This window comes from Tuber melanosporum, assembly GCF_000151645.1.
Source record: "Tuber melanosporum whole genome shotgun sequence assembly, scaffold_36, strain Mel28".
Classification (NCBI taxonomy): domain Eukaryota; kingdom Fungi; phylum Ascomycota; class Pezizomycetes; order Pezizales; family Tuberaceae; genus Tuber; species Tuber melanosporum.
This window is the reverse complement of record NW_003299041.1, coordinates 384,974-403,317: the sequence shown is the minus strand read 5'-3', so window position 1 is coordinate 403,317 and position 18,344 is coordinate 384,974. Positions and strand designations below refer to the sequence as shown.

Sequence of the window (18,344 nt, the reverse complement as noted above, 5' to 3'; positions counted from 1 at the left end):
GATTGTCGGAAGGCCCCTTGCTTTTGGTCTCCGGTTTGTTTGTATTATTGTCGTTTTCTAAACTTCCTTCTGAAAAATTCGGCGGCGGCAGTAGAGTGGGTTTTGGCTCGTGGCAGTGGGGTGTTACGGTGGATAAGTAGTGAAGAGGCTGCTTGAGGCGAGATTTCGAAAGAAGCTGCATGACTTACGTCAGCCAGGTTGAATTGTCTTGGCAATTTTATTTCCGAGTGATTATTTTCCAAAGACATGGCCTGCAGTGCGAAGCTTCCTTTGGACCCTGGGGGTGGTGGCCTTGTATCATACATAGGTCGGAAGAAGCATCCAGGTATCATATCATACCATATCATGCTCGTAGATTCTATTACAACGTGTATTAGGTAAAGCACACGTACAATACTCGTACCGGTATTTTCAAATCCCAATGGCCCGCTCCCAATGGATACCTATACCTGCAGACATATAACAGAAATCGTAGCCACTCATTGAACGCTATAATCCACCCCTCCCCCTCTTTCTTCAATATCATACTTGCATGGATTCAGGTTGAGTACTGTAGAGCACAGCATAATAACTCCCTACCCCAACGTCCAATACTGGAACCTAACTTAAGGGACTGTACTGTACTCGAGTACAACCCATCCACACCAACTCATCATACTGGAGTTCAAAAAAACCTTACTGGTATTATACTGTTGTACGAGTACTCGAATACTCGAGTACCGGTAGATCCATCCCGCCATATCCGGAAAAAAGTTCTTCCGTTCACCTAGCGCACATCGACGCCAACTACTTGTACCGACATCCCTTCTCAAATTTCGCAAATCACCACCACCTACCACCTACCCTCTTTCCCCCCTACCACAAAGAATTACAAATGTCCTCATCCCTAGCACCCGTAAATCCCCCCCCCCTATAGAAACCAAAATAGACCACAAATTTATTTGCCTCGCACATCTCCTAGAAGCTTCTAACAACCTCTCCACACTACAGGAATGTTCCGAGAAGAAGGAGCGATACGATACCTGCTTTATAAAGTGGTATTCGGAGAGTATGACTGACTCCTAGTTTACCTCTTAAATAGGGGAGAGGGGGCTGACGGGGTTGACAGAGTACTTGCGAGGAGAGGGCAACACGGATGAGTGTGAGGAGTTGTTTAAGGAGTATAAGAGCTGTTTGAATGTGAGTTTTTTTTTTTTGTCTCTACTATTGCTCGGTGGATGGATGGGCTGATGTTGGATTGGGGGGGGTTAAAGGCAGCTTTAAAGCAGAAAGGCATTCATAACATGATTGAGGAGGCTAGAAAGACATCGCCGAATAATGACAACGTCAAGGGGTCGGAGTGATGGATGACCCCCGGGGACGCGGTTTCCTGGCAGAGTTTTTGTTGCCGTGGTATGGAAGGTGTGGAAGGCACATGCATAATATTATAGCGTTGTGATATCGGTAGCTGTTTTGAAGCTTCCCGGATTATGGGTCTCGTGGATGTGTTCCGGTACCGTACAGCATGCTCTGGGGCTATCTTGATCTTTGTTAGTAAATGTTTCTTCATCTCTACTCCTTTTTGGTGTTTTGTATTGAGGGCACTCTGATAGAGGGGTTCATAAACTAGACGACAATATATTCTTCTGTCATGTCTTTGCTGGTTATCCCCCGAAGTTGACATCACTGAGTCCTGTAGTGATGTAGTCTAACATCCGGGAGTGAATAATAATCGCTACTGGTAATTTAGGACCTAGTTCAGTGTACCTACCGGTAATAAGCAACCCTTCTACTAGCCGACTCTAGTCTGCCGGAATATAGCCCAACACAAGCCTATCATGTCAAATAAAAAAAAATAAAAAATCTTGCAAAAATATTTAAAATATTCAAAACCGAGTGATACCACATGACATCCAGTTACCATCACCAAACCACATGACCCCACCATCGCCAACTCTCGACGCGTCTTCCCCCCTCCACAACCCGCCCGCCCGCCCACCCACCACAAATTCCGAGAGTGAAAAAAAAAGAAAAAAACCACCCCCCCCAATTTTTTATTCCTCCAAAGCAGAAAGAAAATAATGGAATCAAACCGCATGCGAAAAATCGAAGTCCAATCGCGGGAGGACATCCGCTTCATCCTAGAAAACCTATCCAGCGCTGCAAGAGCCAAAATAAACCATCATTTACCCACCACCACTGGTTCCTCCGACAACGACGAATTGAGGAAGCGCGTGGAGGACATGGTCATGGAGGTATATACCCCCCCCCTCCGCCGCCGCAGGCGGTGGCATCCAACTAACTCTGTGAAATAACCAGTACGTACAAAAAACCATAACCCTCTCCCTGCCCTCCATCAGCATAAATGGCCTTGACGCGCCCGCCGATGTGCGCCCATTCCTGCACCCCTCTTCCTCGTCCTTCTCCTCCGCGGCAGAGGAGAAGGGGGAGTTTGAAGCGTACGATAGGAAACTGCACGATCGCGTGTCGGCGCTGTACGCGGAGCTGGAGCGCGAGACGTTGCGCGTGGCACAGTTGCGTCGGGAGGCTCCTGGGCGTGCGAAGAGGGCTTTCGAAGAGGCGTTGAAGAGGGAGGGGGAGGGCGATGAGAGGATTTTGAGGGAGTTGGGGAGGAAGAGAGGGGCTGGAGAGGAGGGGGGAGGGCTGATGGGGGATTTGGGGGTTAGGGAATTGGAGAGGGGGGAGGAGGTTGCGAGGGGATATGAGGAGGGGGTGGGGGTATTGATGGGGTTGCAGTCGGTAGGTTTTTCTGCCCTTTTGCTCTTTTGGAGAGAGAGGGAAGTGCTGACTCTTTTTTCCTTTTTTCCTTTTTATCTGCTGGATAGAAATTGCCGGCTATCGCACATAAACTCACTAGAGCTCAGGATGCGCTGGATTACGTCGAATCCAAGAGGGCTGCGGGGAGTTGAAGGCTCGGGGGAGAGAGTGGGGGGCGGGGTGTTTTCTTCGAGTTTGTATTATTAGTGGGGGGATTGCTTTTGTTTGGACGAATGACGAATGGCGTATCTATGGGACTTCTGCAGGTAATGAGATAATGATTTTGTCTGTTGTGGGATTTGGGGGCTGTTGAAAGTGAAGTATGATAAATGGCTTATTAGTTTGGGATGTCAACTCGTATCAGACAATAATCATATGATAAAGTCGCATGCAGGAAAAGATTGATAACCGAAGAGCACCTGAGAAATGTGATAGACTATAATTAACAAACGATAGACCTATTGGATATCTCCTATCTTCGAGCAAAAAAGCATTGCTAACCAAGCTATTATAGAATTAACACAAGACAACAATGAGCCATTCAGCCATAGCAAACACCCATACCAACTGTTTGTACAATACAACCCATGAATACGGTCGCCCCCAATCCAGACCGCCCAAACCTAGCCACCAACCAGCCAACCCTTTTATCCGTCCCAACTCCCCTAAAACCAGGTATTTAGAATTATATCCCAAGCCGCGAGCCAATGCCATCCTACAACTTCCAGGGTATCATAATACAGAAATGAAATGGACAAAAAATGTGATGTGAAGGAGAAAACCCCCAGAAACGGGTATGGAGGTCAGAATTAGGAATAAGTTAGAACTTGAGCAGGAAAGTATCTGCCCAAGGATAGTGATATCTATTACGGTTATCGGTAGTAACTATATTAAATCCGTTAGCCTGCTAGGTCATAGTTTGAGGTGAGGGCAATTGCTCCTACCGTGGCTCATTGAATACATGGTATTTGTGACCTCGGACACCTTGGCCTTTGAACATATCTGGAAATCTGTATCCCCCCGGCACCTCGCTCTCGGGTATTATTTCATCGGTACCTTCTGGTTCCCCAACGACGAATTTGCCCAGCTATAGTAGAAATGGTTAGCCACACTAATGCCAGAATATGATCAAGCGGGCCTTTACCTGGATTTCAGTGTCTGTGATCGTACTCCTCGAGACTCTAGCGTATCCGATTCTCTTCAATCCCCTATATAGGATGTATTCGCACCATCTATCCCAATCACTGCTGTCGATGTCCCTCATTCTGCTTGTCTCGCTGACGTATGTGTTGTAATTGCCCTGTTTGGGCTTTGTGACGAGATAGCTTAGTAGGATCAACGGCCTTGGACTGTCGCCCATAAGCTTTGCGATACCCTCACTCTGCAATTTCCTGTCCAACACATCCTCCTCCTGTCCGCTGTGGAAGACTAGGACGTCTACCATCTCTCCGTACATGTCAAGTGTTGCGAGGATAGCGGGCGCGAGCTCGCCCACCGGTGAGGGAAGGAGGTGATGTGTGGAGTTGACAATGGGGAATTTGGAGAGAAGCGCAGCTCCCCATGTGTGCTTGTTTGGCCCAGGGCCAAAGTCTGCATACATTCCAAGATCTTCCGCAAGGAATTGTGTCATGTCGCGGTTGCCCATGATAATCCTTTGCAGGTCCGATTCAAGGAGACCAATGACGTCGACCTCCAAATCCTTGATAACGTCTCTTATACGCCTCTCGCTACTCCACATATCATTGTCGAGCGCAAAGTGGACAGTCCATATGCCGGCGGTCAGAACCTTTTCTTCTTTGTGGTATGGCTGGTAGTCGAAGGATGGGAAACGCATGTATGCGATCGAGGCTGCGAAAAGCTCCAGACCAACGAGAGAATAGACGGCGTATGATCTGAAGCGTCTTCGGCTTGGGAAGTCTTCCGCCCTCAGCTCCCTGGCACTCTTTGGCCCGTAGCTCGTAGTCGCGAAAACGCCAACACCAATTGCCAACATCGTGGCAGTCATGATAAGGTCCGTCCTTTCACGGAGCAGAGGACCGCCAGGGACAAAAGCATAAGCGACAACCCAGACATGCGCCAAAACCAATAAATTATATACCAAGAATGATAAGCCAAAGGTTTTGCCGGGGCTGTGTTTTGTTGCTGACTGAATGAATGAAGGGACCAGAGCCATCAGATACAAAGCCAGCACCAATGCGCCATAATATCCAGTCCATCCAGGACTGCGATGGAAAATCGCAGCTGCAGTGCAACCGACACCATATAATGTCCATGTCCTTGCCAAATCCTCGCGCAGGAGACCGATTAAGAAACCCGCTCCCATTGCGACCAAAGCGTATGCACCATGAGGGACAGCAAGGGGTCCCTTGACTGGGTATCCATCCCAAACCCAAGTGATCATGGTGCTGGAGTCAGACAATAGTGAATGGAGGCCAAAGAGAAGTCCTCCCAATCCGATAGCTGGTATAATTGAGGACCCGCCCTTGTTAGGAGGAGACAACGGAAGTTCACCAACCGGTCCTTTTCTAGTTGAACGGAGAACCGCCAACACGGCAAGAACAAGCCCAGTCTTATTCCATCCACCATTCTCGGTATTCATAATAGGCCATATGGGGTTGTTGCTGCGGCAAGCAAATTTTGCAATACTGGATGCGATCAACCCTAGTGAAAATGCAGAAACCTTCGCTTCCAATCTCCCAGGCTGCGCCCTTTCGGCAAAGAAGCTGCCAGTCCATGCGAGGGTCGTAAACCAGACGCCGGCTGCGACGAAGAAAAGACGTGTTTCCGGCACTTTGGATACGAATGCCAGGAGGCCAAGGAGGGACAGCAGATAAACGTAGCGGGGATGGTTAACAACTATTCTACGGACTGGACCGATGCCTAGTAAAAACGGCGATACTGTGGTCATGACAAGCACTTCGTAACCCGAGATACCCATATGCCAGAGCGGAAAATCTGGCCTCTGTAAGCCTTTTCTGTCTCAAAGCTGTTTCGATTTGCTCGTGACTTACACCAAATAGTCACTCCGAGTGATGTCAGGATGGACCAAAACATGAACTATCACTACACATCAGCAACTAAGTGTGAATGGAGGAAGAAAAAAAAAGCAGTATCCCAATGCTTACCCCGCTGTAAACATCGGCAAGAGCATCGAGCACATCGTTCCATGAGTAAGTGTCAGTTAAAAACTGTTGTGGGATATCCTTTTTATCCATCCTTGATCCCATGTCAGAAGATGACTTCCCATAGATCCTCCGAGACTCGGGAGGGCTGGAACCTACTTTGATCTTTCGAGAACTGCGTCGGAAAGCGCTATATTTTTTCTGTCAAAAAATTTCGTTTAGAATAAATTTCTCGCTCAGAATTTGATATGGGGTATCCTTTATATTGAAGTGCAGCAGATGTATAATTTATCTACAGCGGGAGCCACTGAACATACCCTTTGCTGACACTCTTGACATCTACAACTCTAAATTCGAATCCTTCAAAATCTAGGGCAGTAACAGCATCAAAACCAACATCGAATAAGATGAGAGACCATTCAAAGAAAGCGTAAATAGTGTAAGCTATTGTAACGGTTAGTCTCTGTTAATTGGGACTTGCCAACCGTGTTGCAATCGCGCCACTTGCTTACCTCCAGCGACCTTGTGGACCTTGTGCTGGATAAAGAAATAAATCAGTGGTACAAGGGTACCAAAGAAAAGACCAGCAAATAACTTTCTATACTTGATTGCTGTAAGGTTCATGGGGGACAGGGCGAGACAACCGAGCGTCCAAGGGAGGGTGAAGACGAGGTAAGAAATCATAAAGATATCGTGATAGTCATGGTCATCGGTGGAGGTAATGTATACCCAGCCTCCACAAAGTAACGAACGGATAAGACCAATGCTGGCCACAAACTTTGGAGCGAAAGCGCCGGGGCGTGCCGTAAGAAGGTACCACAGGAAAACGAGGGCGAAACGAGGACCAGATGTTAAGCAGATGAAGAGCTGAAACAGCGATCGTTCAGGATATCTGTCGCCAATTGTAGCTGACACTGATGGAAACCATTCGTCGGGATAACCCTTTTCGTTGGAAGGTAAGGGTCAGCCACGCCAACCCTTATTGTTCGGCAACTATCATAGCAAAGCCACAAGGGAGGTCCGAGCCGAGAAGTTGAGGTACGAGTACGGCAGCAATGACAGGTATAGCTAAAGCGAAAACTCACATAATGCTCATTCTGAACAATTTTGTGAAAGTGGAGTGACCTAGGCAAGACGTTTTAGCAGCCGAGAATTTTCCGGATGTTGGCACCTAGATTGGACGGGGTAGCCTCACATTCCCACGATCAACGCGCCTAGGAATCCGCCTGCGTAAACAAAACAAAAAGTGATTAGCAATCGATCCTGATGGAAAGGGCACACGATGACTGACAATAGGCAGTTACTGTGTGAGTGTGGGAAACCCACTTCCCGGACATCTACGATAAAGTCAGTAAGGCATATTCCCTAATCAACAAATCTCTACATGATTTTATTTTATTTTATCCTCGCGGGACGTAGGCGGAATTTCGATTCAAGCAAGGCGCACTTACCGAGACCAAAACGGTCCCATCCTTATCTTTTGGCATGACTAGAGCGCAAGCAAAAGCAGAATCAAGGAATGACAGAAAACGGCAGAGCAATGAGGAAGTGGTGGTAACGGTGATGGTGGTGACGAGGGAGGGGAATAGAGGGGGCTAAATAGAGGTCTGAGAGGTGTAATTTAGAGGGTTAGAGCAGTGTAAAGTACAGGCAGCGAGAAGGCCTTGGACTCTTTTCTGACTGCCAGCAGAAGAGATGCAGTGCCGGTACCGGTATTTAGAGCACCCCTGAACAAAAGGTTGTTCTCCAAGACTCCAACCCCGGACACGGAGATGTTGTGCTTCCGTTCAGTAAATTTAAAATTCACAGCATCCCACTGACGGAGGAGGCGCTCGGCAAACTTGGCGCATCCTTGGTCGTGACTTACCGTATACGTGTCGCTGGAGGAGACTGATGTTCTCAATGATATAAATTACCTGACAATTCATAAAGTATTCGGATACCTTGGCGCCAAGATTCCAAGTTTAGGTGCCTTTGGCATGCCTTGGCGCCAAGACATCCTAATACTTTATGAACGGTCAAGTATGAGTACTTGTACAGTACCGGTACTCAAGGAAACGAGAAAAATTGGCACGACCAGGAATGTACTCACTGTCAATGGGATTGAAATCGACCCTTATGAGTAATTTATTTGCTTACATAATTTATACACACAAAATAAGTAGGGCTTGGCAAAGTAACTTCAAAAATTACCATGCGTGGGTAATTCTAAATTTTACCATCTCCATTAATATTGCTCTGATTGAAAATTGGAAGGCATAGAACCAAGAAAAGATGTTCCTTTTGATTCTATGAAGCCGTATCTCCTTGAAATTCTTCGAAGATTATTCTTGTGTTGGTTTTTGGTTGATTTCAAGTGCCCTGCACCATACCGTAGACCCACTCGGCACCGTTCATAACGGAACAGGCAGAGTTGAGCATTGGATTAGGTAAGCCGGAAAAATTGGAGAAATTTACATGTGTTGATTTCCTTCTTGGGTCTAAATTATGTTACGTATCATACTGCACAATGTGGTGGGGGAAATTTATTCCGAATACCGTACCGGTATTTTTGATAGAGTTACTCGAGGATCATACTCAAGTAAGAAGGGCCCCAAAGGAAAGAAAAGACGGGAGAAAATGGAAAGAAAGAAAAATACCATGGGACTTTTCATTCAGCATGTGGCTACAAACAGAGAGTGAGAGGCTCACCGGAATTATTCGTCTGGAAATTGCCAAGACCAGACGAGTAATAGGCATGTTATCGTATTACAATCATAATTTATTTCTTATCAATCATTACCCTACCTTTGTCATTTATCATCCACAGTATTTCTCAGCATGCTACTCAGTATATTCTATCACTTGTTTCACTTCCACCAAAATTTTCACTTTTTGTTTCTGAACTACTCCTTTATAAAAAATCTTAATTAAAAAGAAAAAAGCGCTGGTTTGTTCTCCCCAGAAGTAGCTTCATCACAGCGCTTTTTTCTCTTCTTAATTTGTTGTTTTGATTAACTAGTTCAACATTGAACTCCGGCTGTTTTCAGGACCCACCTTAAGCCCCTTTGCACTATACCCCGACACGCCTTATAAGCTTACTGGAATTGAGCTTGCCATGATACCGTTATCATACTCGAGTATACCGTACAGGTACTGTACCGTACCGTACTTGACAACTCATGGAGCATCTACCGGTATGATAGACTAGGTATCATACTGTGTTAAGATGCCGTGACGCCAAGATTGGCGCTTTCAGGGTGTAAATTTGGACACCTTGGCGCCAGGGCACCCTGAATCCATACGGTACGATACTCCTGCAATAGATACCCTACAAACTACCAAGTATGATAATTATAATGATAATAGTATTGATATTGTGGTATGATAATATCATGATACTTGTATGATATTGCACAGGATTTGACGGATAATCTGCAAGGGTACGGTAGGTTATCGAAATTCGGGCTTCTACAGGGTGTGGCTCTGCGGTAGACTAACGGTTTTGACCCACCGCAAGCGATCTTCTTGTTTAAGGACTATTCTGTGGCTCGTTAACTGGGTTTTGAATCCTTGATGAGTCAGCGGTCGGTTTGACCCCAGCATTGCGCCAAGAGGAAGAAGGTCTCCTCTCGGCTTTCGTTGTTCGTTGCTCGTTGCGAGCCCTGCCACCCACACCCACACCCTTCTTCTCTCCAATCCATCAGATCAGTCGAAAAGTCAAAACTTAGGCCCAACCCCATTCAATCCCGTCCCAGGGAAGCAGCGGCCATCTTCTCATCCATCTCGTTTCCTCTCTTCAATTTTTCACTTTCTCTCCCTCTACCTCTCCATCCCTCTCTCCATCCCCTCCCTCCCCTCTCTCTTCCTCACTCTTCTCGCTCAAACCCTTGTTCCCTTTCCTCACACTCTTCTACACTCAACCTTCTCTTCCTCCCCCCAGTTCTAGCACAATACAGCGAGCAAGCAGATTTACAAACTTCTCTTTTTTCTTTTGCCTGCACTTCACGCAAATCTCCCGTGTTTAACACTCAACAACCCCCTCCCCCTCCCACCCTTAACGCCAAACCCCAGTCCCAAACCCAACCCCAACCCCCCCAATCATACATAACTTTCATCGCCGTTGCTGGTATTTTTTATTACCACCACTAACCACCACCTCCACCATCGCCTCAACTCAACGCACCACCGTGACCTCCTCCACATCCGTCACCGTTACCACCGCTTCTACCCGGGACGCCATCATTACTCCTTTTTTTTTTCCACTCGTCCGGAGTTTCTCTTCTCTCCGGCCTCTCACCGTATTGCCCTGTTTTAATTTTCTATTTTACCATCCTCCCCCCCCGTTTCCCTCGATGAAAAATGAATAAGCAAGATACACAAAATTCTGAAAACCAAGCCGACGGCTCTGCTACCAATACCCAGACAAACACTGATTCCCCCGTTGATCGTATTGAAAAGAGGGCAATGCTTTCTCCAATCTCACCCCATCCAGTTCACGTAGCTGAGACCGTTCCTATCCCCGTCCTCAACAATCAAATGGACTATGCTCTCGACACACCAGAGGTCCATGCCTCCGGGCCCGAAACCTCCAACACTAGTGTTGAACTTGACTACGACCCGGAGACCGCCGCTACTACTTTTATGGAGCAGCCAAAATTACAGCAGGCAACCTCATCGGCTTCCGTTTCGGAAGCCACAAATGATAGTAGTCCATCATCTTCCTCTTCGCCGCCATCCGTGAATAAGGCTCCTGCGCCCACCGAGATTGTCCAAAACAACCGCAGTATCCCGACGGATGTCGACTTGCAAGCTCTGTTGACAAGTTTGTCACCCACCGTTTCTCAACACCCAGTTTCCTTGCAAGGCACTCAGACACCGCCAGCAGCTCCCACTGCCCAGACCCCACCCTCTCAGCCGAGGTCGGCCTCTCTTCCACAACCGCCCGCGGTTGCTCAGGTAGCCCAGTCGCAGGTCCATGCCCAACCGACGCATCCCCTTCCGGCTCCACCAGCGACGTTTGCTGGTTCCAGTAATACAGGTGCAGTGCATACAAGTCACCCGGCCGGCTATCCCGCATCCCTACCATTGCCTCCAAACTTTAACCAGCATCGCCAGGCTGCAATCCCCGGATCCCCAACCGAAACTGATGATAACGAGGAGGAGTCCCGTCCTTTTACAGCCGATGAAGAAGATGAGTATGAGAGGTTTCTCTCCGATGAGCGTGATTATGTGACCCAAGGACAATGGGATAGATTTCCTGCGGGCTCTCGATTGTTCATTGGTGCGCACCCTCCGATGCAGATATCCCATGCACCGCCCAGTTTTGCGATTGTTTCATGAAAAATTTGCCCAATAATGCTTACTTTGAATGTACAGGTAATTTGCCCACAGAGAAAGTCACCAAACGTGATCTGTTCCGTATATTCCACCGACATGGCCGGTTGGCACAAGTGTCCATCAAGCAAGCATACGGGTTTGTTCAATTCCTCGATATATCGTCTTGTGCAGCGGCCCTCCGTCACGAACAAGGTTCAACGGTGAGAGGACGTAAAATGCGTATGATATCCAGCCTGTTTTTTCTCCCAAGAGGACAGAAGTCTTCTCCAGAAAATTTCCATTTACTAATTTGGCCACGTGACTTGGGTTGTAGACCTCGAGGTTTCGAAGCCACAGAGAAACACACGCCCAGCTCCAAGTGCTGATTCTCAACGCGGGAGCCGTCGCTCTCGTTCTCCCGATTATGGTCGGCCAGTTTCTCCCAGAGGGAGAGGCAATTTTCGTGGCGGCCGTGGTGATTATAGTGACCGTAGTTTCAGACGGGATACCCGAGACCGTGATTATGAGTATAATCGCAGATCCTCACCGCCAAGACATAGAGTTCGTGATGATTGGCGGCCCAGCCTCCGCTCGCGCTCACGCTCCCCTCCACCACCCAGATATCGTGCTCGCAGCCGGACTCCCCCCGGTGAATCCTTGCCTCCTAGAAGGGAGCCAAAGGACGTTCCCGATGTCCAGGCCATTGTCACCGATGAGCTTGACAGGTTTGTTGCTACTATCCCGAGCGTTGTATGTTGGTTTGTCAGGCTGACTAGTACCTCCGCAGGAATTTTATCTGGTGGGTTGAAAAAGCGTTTAGAGCGCGCAGTCTTACATACGACCTGTTGTACCTACATCCTAGAATGCCTCTCGATTCTGTCATAAAGCAACAGATCCTCGAGGGGGTTCAAGCAATTGTCTTCTTGGACAGTCAGAAACAGAGAGAGAGCTCCATTTCTCTACAAGTTTTCAATAGACACGGTTCTGCAGAGGCTGGTTATGACCGTTTGTTCCCCTTGAAGCCGCGGGACCCCTTTAAGTGATAACGGCTAGTGCTAATGGACAATAAATAGGTTACGATAACCTTGACCCTGCGATCGGCGCCGAATTGGTGATAAGAGCAAAACAGAAAGCCGCTCAGCCTCAAGTTTCTACTATGCCATACGCATACATGTCTCAACAGCCTTTCGCACAGCTTGGGACTCTATTGGGTTCAATGGATCCTGGGACTCTCAATCGATTATTGACCGGTCTTCAAGCCCAGGCTCAGCAGCAGCAAGGTTTGCAGCAGAATCATATGGGCCAGCAGCAACCACCGCAACAGCCTCCATCTCTAGCCCCAGATCTCGCAGCATTACTGGCACAGGCAACCACTAACCTAGGGCAAGTTACCGCCCCCCAACCATACGGTGCTCCTACCCAACTCAGTGTCAACACTGGGTATGGAACAAATGCACCAGCTGGACTAGCTGCTCTATTTGCCAGCCAGGCTCATACTCCTGCCCAAGCTTCCCACCCCACTCCTACCCATCCAACACCTCAGCAGCAGCCGCAACCCGGCCAAATGCAAAACATCATGGAGACGTTGGCGAAGTGGAAGCAAGGCTAGCTACTACAAGCCTTTCTTTTTCTCATATATATATTTTTATTTGTGGGCTTTCTTGGAGTTTTGATTTCTTTTTCTTCCAACTCTTCTCCACATACTCACGCTTTGTCTCTCTCGTGTGCACATTATGGTTTGTATTTCTCCATGGGTTTTAAACTGTTAAAAACCTTGAGAGATATATTAAAAAAAAAGGGAAGAAAGCCGAAATCCTGACCATAGCTTTTTTTTCCTTTCTTTTTTCTATCAGAATTTCAAATTTTCTTATATTTTTGCTTCGCTACTCTCCTCCTTTTCTTATTGAATTAATAAAATTAGTTCTTAGCCTTAGCTTGAGTTGACCTTTCTTTCCCTTCTCTCCCTCTTGTTATGATACTTGTTTTCTTTCTCCTTTTTTCTTCATTCCGATGGGCATTGAATGGTTTACTTAGTTACTTGCACACTTTACTCGATTTCTTTCTACCTATCTACCTACCTTACCTACCTTAGCTCAATTGTAAATAATCAAAGAAGGCACGAAACTACAAAAAAACCCGGTGTTAGGATTCTCCTTTTTTCTTTTTTCTCCTTTTTTTCTTTTTCTTTACTCGAGCACTCGTCCTATTTCCTTGGATTTCCCCTCCGCATATCTAGTCCTCCATTCTTACCCTATTCACACCCTTCCTTGTTACCCCTGATTCGAGAAAAAGAAACATGGGAGTTTTTCCACAACTTAACTTTAACCCATGGGGATTTTTAACAGTCTGGAGTCTTTTTTTCTTTCTTGTCGTTGTCGGGGGTATCGTTTTTACATTACATTATGGTATCTGGCTTGACTCGATACTCGAATGATGTGATGTGTGTTTAAAAATACTTTTTATACTTTTTTCTTCTTCGGTGGGGGTTTTTTTATTTTTTTATTTTTATCGTCGCATATAGATATTCTACCCTTGCTTGCTTTGCTTTGCTTTGCTTTACTTTTTTGGCAGGTGGGAATTTGCTTGCTTGCTTGCTAGTATATTTAGGTTTTATCATTAGCGTGTCTACTCGAGTTACCTTAGTTACGTGCTGTTTCTGGTTTGTTTTCTTGGTTGTGAGCTGGTGCGTGGCGCACATCGTGGTTCATACTATGTACAGTACAGCACACACTGCAGGTACATCAGCTTTCCTTCCTTCCTTCCGTTACTGGGATGGAGCATCGGTGAGTTTCTCCCAATCCGAACATTATACGCTGCCTCCTGTCGTGAGATTGTGCTTTGTGGAGTGACTTTTGTAATATAAATAAATAAACACCACGCTTCTCCATGTCTCGGCCTATATATATGCCTTTCTTAGTGGAGAGTTGTTCTAAGTTTTGTTCTATTTAACATTTGGGGCTTTCTTCTCTGGGAGAGGTGTTTGCTTATTGCTGTTTTCTGGGTGTTGGAGTGCGCGGTGGTGGTGGGGTTGTTGATGAGGGGGGGGGTGAAGATGTGGATGGGGGGAAGGAATTACGCCATTCGATCGGTCTGTGTTTGGGGAAGGAAAGGTTAGCTCCCTGTTTCGCGATATATGGGAATGTATTTTTTTGGCGTTCTCTAGCCGTCATGGATATAATTTTTCTCCTTTCCTTAGATAGGGAGTTGAAATTATTAGCGTACCTTGTTAGCCATAAAGCTGGTGTCATTCCTCCAGCGGTTTCTTTAGCTTTAAGCCAGAGTTTCAGTTCCTCTCGAAGGCGGGTTTCGGTTTTTTGTAAAGTGTCGCTATACCGAACCAAATCGAAAAATCAGCATCTTGGTCATTACCCCTCCCCGCGCCTATTCAGTGGGGAAAATTCGGAGGTCAGAAACTCACAACCCTCTATCCACCGCCGCCATCTTCAATTCCTCCCCACTGTCCAACATCCCCGGCCCACCGCCCCTGGCAAGGAGTGTATCGTCCAGCTCCAAGTACATCAGTCTCCTCCACAACTTAAACCTCAACCACATCATTGGTGGCAAGAACGGGTACAGCACTGACGGCCACTTCCCGGAGTGCAGGCCCAGCACCGTAGAGCAGTGCAGGACTTCATTAGACGTGAGGTCCCTAACACTCCTCTTCTCCCGTGCCAACTCTAGAAGATCGCGACCTCTGGGCAAGTTCCGGAACGTCGCAGCCCGGCGCTCCTCTAGCTTTGTTCTGTCGCGATGTATCTGTCGTGGGATTCGGCAATTGAAAGGTACGATGCCGGAGATGAATGGTAGCACAAACGGGGACATTTCGCCGAAGATTATGAAAACCAGGCCGAATATGGGGATCCGACGGGAGTCATGGCGGCTGCGCCTATCGAATCACCATCAACCTTTTGCTCTGCTGGGAGGGGGGGGTAGGATATGGAAGGGTGTGAAACAAACATAACCAATTGAAACTCCCTCCGAGTGATTCCCCCGGCCCCAACCAGGTCCGTGATACTCCCCTTCTCATCAATCCGACTCTGGATCGGGCGCGTAGCGATGAAGTTCTTGTACACGTTTTTCAACCCGCTTTTGTAAAAACCTAGCTACTCCCCCACCGCTCAATTAGCCACTGTTCACCTTCAATTCTTCGGTGCGCAGGGGAGGAAGAGGGGGGCAAACATAAGCCTTCCCCGTCTTGATCAGGTATGGGAACGTCGAGTCTCCCGGAGCCTTCTGCGGCAACTCTAGCGCCGCAGGTAGCGTTGACAACGGGGAATTGACAAACTCCGGATCGAGAACCTTATGCTCCCCACCGCCGGCGGCGCCACCACCGTGTGTCTTCGCCGCCGCCGCGGAAGTGGAGTTTGCTCGTGCCCGTGGGAAGAGCACGAGTGTGCGGCAGGTGTTTTGTAATATGGGGCGAATTGCAATGGACATTGTCGGGGGAAGGTGTTTGGCTGCGTTGGCTCCGCGGGATATTATGATGGTTACGAGTGCTGATTATGGGACGGTGGGCTGTCGTGTGGGTTGGATCGAATCGAGTTGAGCCAGGCTGGTTTGTTCTCGGTTTGTCCTGGCGTTGAGGTAGGTTTGATATGGCTTTTGGGTAAGGATTGGTCAAGGACTAAGGGTTGGGTGGTGACTTCGGGGTTTTTTTTCTGTTGGCGGAAGGATCCAACGATTCCCGGACTTGGCGCTGGATCACAATTGTCACTCGGTATTTTCGACAGGCTCGGCTTGGGAGATATTATTAACGTGGAAGCATGATACTGTCATAGGCTTAACCAAACGTAAAATAGAACGAATAGGGCTTCTCAGACATACAGCAAAATAGTCGCATCGTATCATATAATACTATCATACCCGACGTGCAATTTCCCCCTTACCCCTCCCTCCAGGTGAAGAACGACAGATACAACTTAAACATATTCGGGGGAGCCAAGAAAATCATTCTAGTCCTCGGGCACTGCCAGGCACTCAGGGGTTATTTATTGCGTGATCTTTGGTCACACTCCTTTCTGCCATGCAATAATTATTCCGGCGGGAAGGGAGTTTGATATACCCCGGTGCTGACAGTAATCCGGCGGAGATATGAGCCGTCGGAGGATTCAGCACCAGGAAATTCAGCTGTAGTTCCACGGTTCTCTCACTGGGGATGCTACGCAGTTACCTTGAGGCTCACCTGTGGGGGGTTGCTGTAAAGTTAGCAGCATACTTCTTCAAACGGTAGACCAGAATTAATTACCGTTATCAAGTTAAATAAGGGATGCTTTTTCCAAGTATCCCGTGCTCCATCCTGGCTTTAGCCTCCAGCTCGGTTCGTTCTACTGTAGACTAATTCGTCACATATCCGTCACCTAAAGTTTTCCATTGTCAATTATTAGTTAGGTAGTTGTGCAAAATCTTGCCTATCCAAAGTTGACTTCTGGCAAGAAGAAGAAACACTTTTTTCACCAAGGCCTGAATCCAGAGTTAGTATAATGCTCGTAGCTACGGCAATACTTGCACCACAGATGAAATGAGCTCAATAGCCCACTAGACTACTTATTATATCTAGGAAATGTTCCTTCGCTTTCCATACCTGTATGGTGGTGAACATCGTGTTCTATGCTCGAGTATCATTCTTGTAATTAGATATCGGTGTTATTATGAGCCACAGCCAACACGTCATAAGTGCATGATGATGTTTTTTTTTTTTATAATAAGATACAATTAACAGCCTGTCGTCGTGCCCTGACATCACACCAAACTCTCGTGCAGCCCAAACAGCCAGATATCATACTCCAACCCATCCATTCTATCATGCACACTCTTGCGCCCATGTTGTATCACAAGTAAACTCTACTCGAGTAACTCGAGAAAGAAAAAGGAAGAAGAAAGAGAGAATAAACATCATCGGTACAATGACGTTATCAGGCTAAGACCCTATCTATTTGTCATGGATCCCTGTATCATAATTTAGATCTTAACATGCCAGATCAGAGCCGCACCCGACAGCGCAACCCTATCGGGTAGGGGGTCACATTCGTAGATGGGTAGGGCTAGGTTTTGTGGTGCAGGCAGGGGCAGGCCATCGGTACTGGGAAAAAAAAATAAAAAATAAACACTATAATAATATTATCGAAGAATATAGGATGGATGGAGATAGCGTGTTGTTGAGATATGATAATTTAGCTTTGATACTCGTACTATACGAGTATGTTACGGGGGCACCGTGAAATAGTAGCTTACCCGAGAAGGTATCGGGAGATGTTGACCCCACCATCGTAATCTTGGCATTAACCCCACCAAGCAAGCTAGCAAGCATCCTATCATATTATCATATTATCATATTATCATATTATTATTATCATACCAAACAGTATCATACCCGGAGCATCACCAACTTCAACCCAACCCAATACTGCCCATCATCACCCGCCTTCTACACAATGTCGGCCAGGTATGAGCCTCCACCAACTCCTCCATTCCCTCATCACAGCTAACCAGGAACCCCACCAGTACCAGCCCACAGACTAACCCCCGCGGCATCCCGCTTGCCCCGTTCGTAGACGAAGTAGAGAAATACGTCGACTCGAGGGAGGACATTGAACCCAACCTGAGGAAGTTTCAGGAGATGATTGCGTTCATCCCCCTCCTCCCCGCTTTCCCTGGGGCAGCGGTGGGCTAATAGAAACCTTAGAAAGTATCAATTCATGGAAGCAAACACCCAACGCCGCGCGGCAGGATTGAGGGATAGAATCCCGGACATACAAAAGACGTTGGATACCATTTGTTTCTTGAAGGGGAGGAAGGTTGGTTCTTGCGGATGGATGGATGGATGGATGGGAGGGCTGGGGTGATGTTAATGCGAATGAGTAAACAGAGCTCATCAAAACCCTTCGAAGCAACCTTTGAACTCAACGATACCCTATACGCGAGAGCTAATATCCCAGCTACGGAGGAGGTGTATCTCTGGTTGGGCGCATGTCCCCCCCTTTCCTTTCCTTCCCTCAAACACAGCCATAATAGCTTGCTAATTTGCCCACTTACTTACTCACTAGGCAAACGTAATGCTGTCCTACTCCGTCGACGAGGCCGCAACGCTACTCAAGGGAAGACTTGAAGCCGCGAAGGAGAGTCTGCACAATTGCGAGGAGGATTTGGACTTTCTGCGGCAGCAGGTTA

The 18,344-nt window shown here is 47.4% G+C and overlaps 4 protein-coding genes; 2 read left to right on the top strand and 2 right to left on the bottom strand.

Moving 5' to 3' along the window:
- Positions 1–3,479: 3,479 nt before the first annotated feature.
- GSTUM_00007470001 (uncharacterized protein) lies at positions 3,480–7,429 on the bottom strand. XM_002839443.2 has 12 exons: positions 7,331–7,429; positions 7,171–7,216; positions 7,075–7,105; positions 6,965–7,004; positions 6,392–6,821; positions 6,197–6,323; positions 6,039–6,080; positions 5,883–5,973; positions 5,769–5,814; positions 3,902–5,712; positions 3,702–3,844; positions 3,480–3,642 (listed from the first exon to the last, which is right to left on the bottom strand). The coding sequence occupies exons 1-12, from the start codon at positions 7,364–7,366 to the stop codon at positions 3,630–3,632; spliced, it is 2,856 nt and encodes a 951-aa protein (XP_002839489.1). The 5' UTR covers positions 7,367–7,429; the 3' UTR covers positions 3,480–3,629.
- A 2,791-nt stretch (positions 7,430–10,220) lies between these two features.
- GSTUM_00007469001 (uncharacterized protein) lies at positions 10,221–13,227 on the top strand (the record flags this gene model as incomplete). XM_002839442.2 has 5 exons in its annotated part: positions 10,221–11,142; positions 11,238–11,417; positions 11,512–11,902; positions 11,965–12,182; positions 12,251–13,227. 5 exons carry the CDS (start codon positions 10,221–10,223, stop codon positions 12,784–12,786), a joined length of 2,247 nt encoding a protein of 748 aa, XP_002839488.1. The 3' UTR covers positions 12,787–13,227.
- An 859-nt stretch (positions 13,228–14,086) lies between these two features.
- On the bottom strand, positions 14,087–15,781 carry GSTUM_00007468001 (uncharacterized protein). XM_002839441.2 has 5 exons: positions 15,357–15,781; positions 15,135–15,280; positions 14,596–15,063; positions 14,400–14,504; positions 14,087–14,267 (listed from the first exon to the last, which is right to left on the bottom strand). Exons 1-5 carry the CDS (start codon positions 15,612–15,614, stop codon positions 14,162–14,164), a joined length of 1,083 nt encoding a protein of 360 aa, XP_002839487.1. The 5' UTR covers positions 15,615–15,781; the 3' UTR covers positions 14,087–14,161.
- Positions 15,782–17,608: 1,827 nt separating this feature from the next.
- On the top strand, positions 17,609–18,282 carry GSTUM_00007466001 (uncharacterized protein; the record flags this gene model as incomplete). The annotated part of the gene is made up of 5 exons (XM_002839440.1): positions 17,609–17,619; positions 17,679–17,801; positions 17,860–17,971; positions 18,043–18,145; positions 18,221–18,282. 5 exons carry the CDS (start codon positions 17,609–17,611, stop codon positions 18,280–18,282), a joined length of 411 nt encoding a protein of 136 aa, XP_002839486.1.
- Between the last annotated feature and the right edge of the window lie 62 nt (positions 18,283–18,344).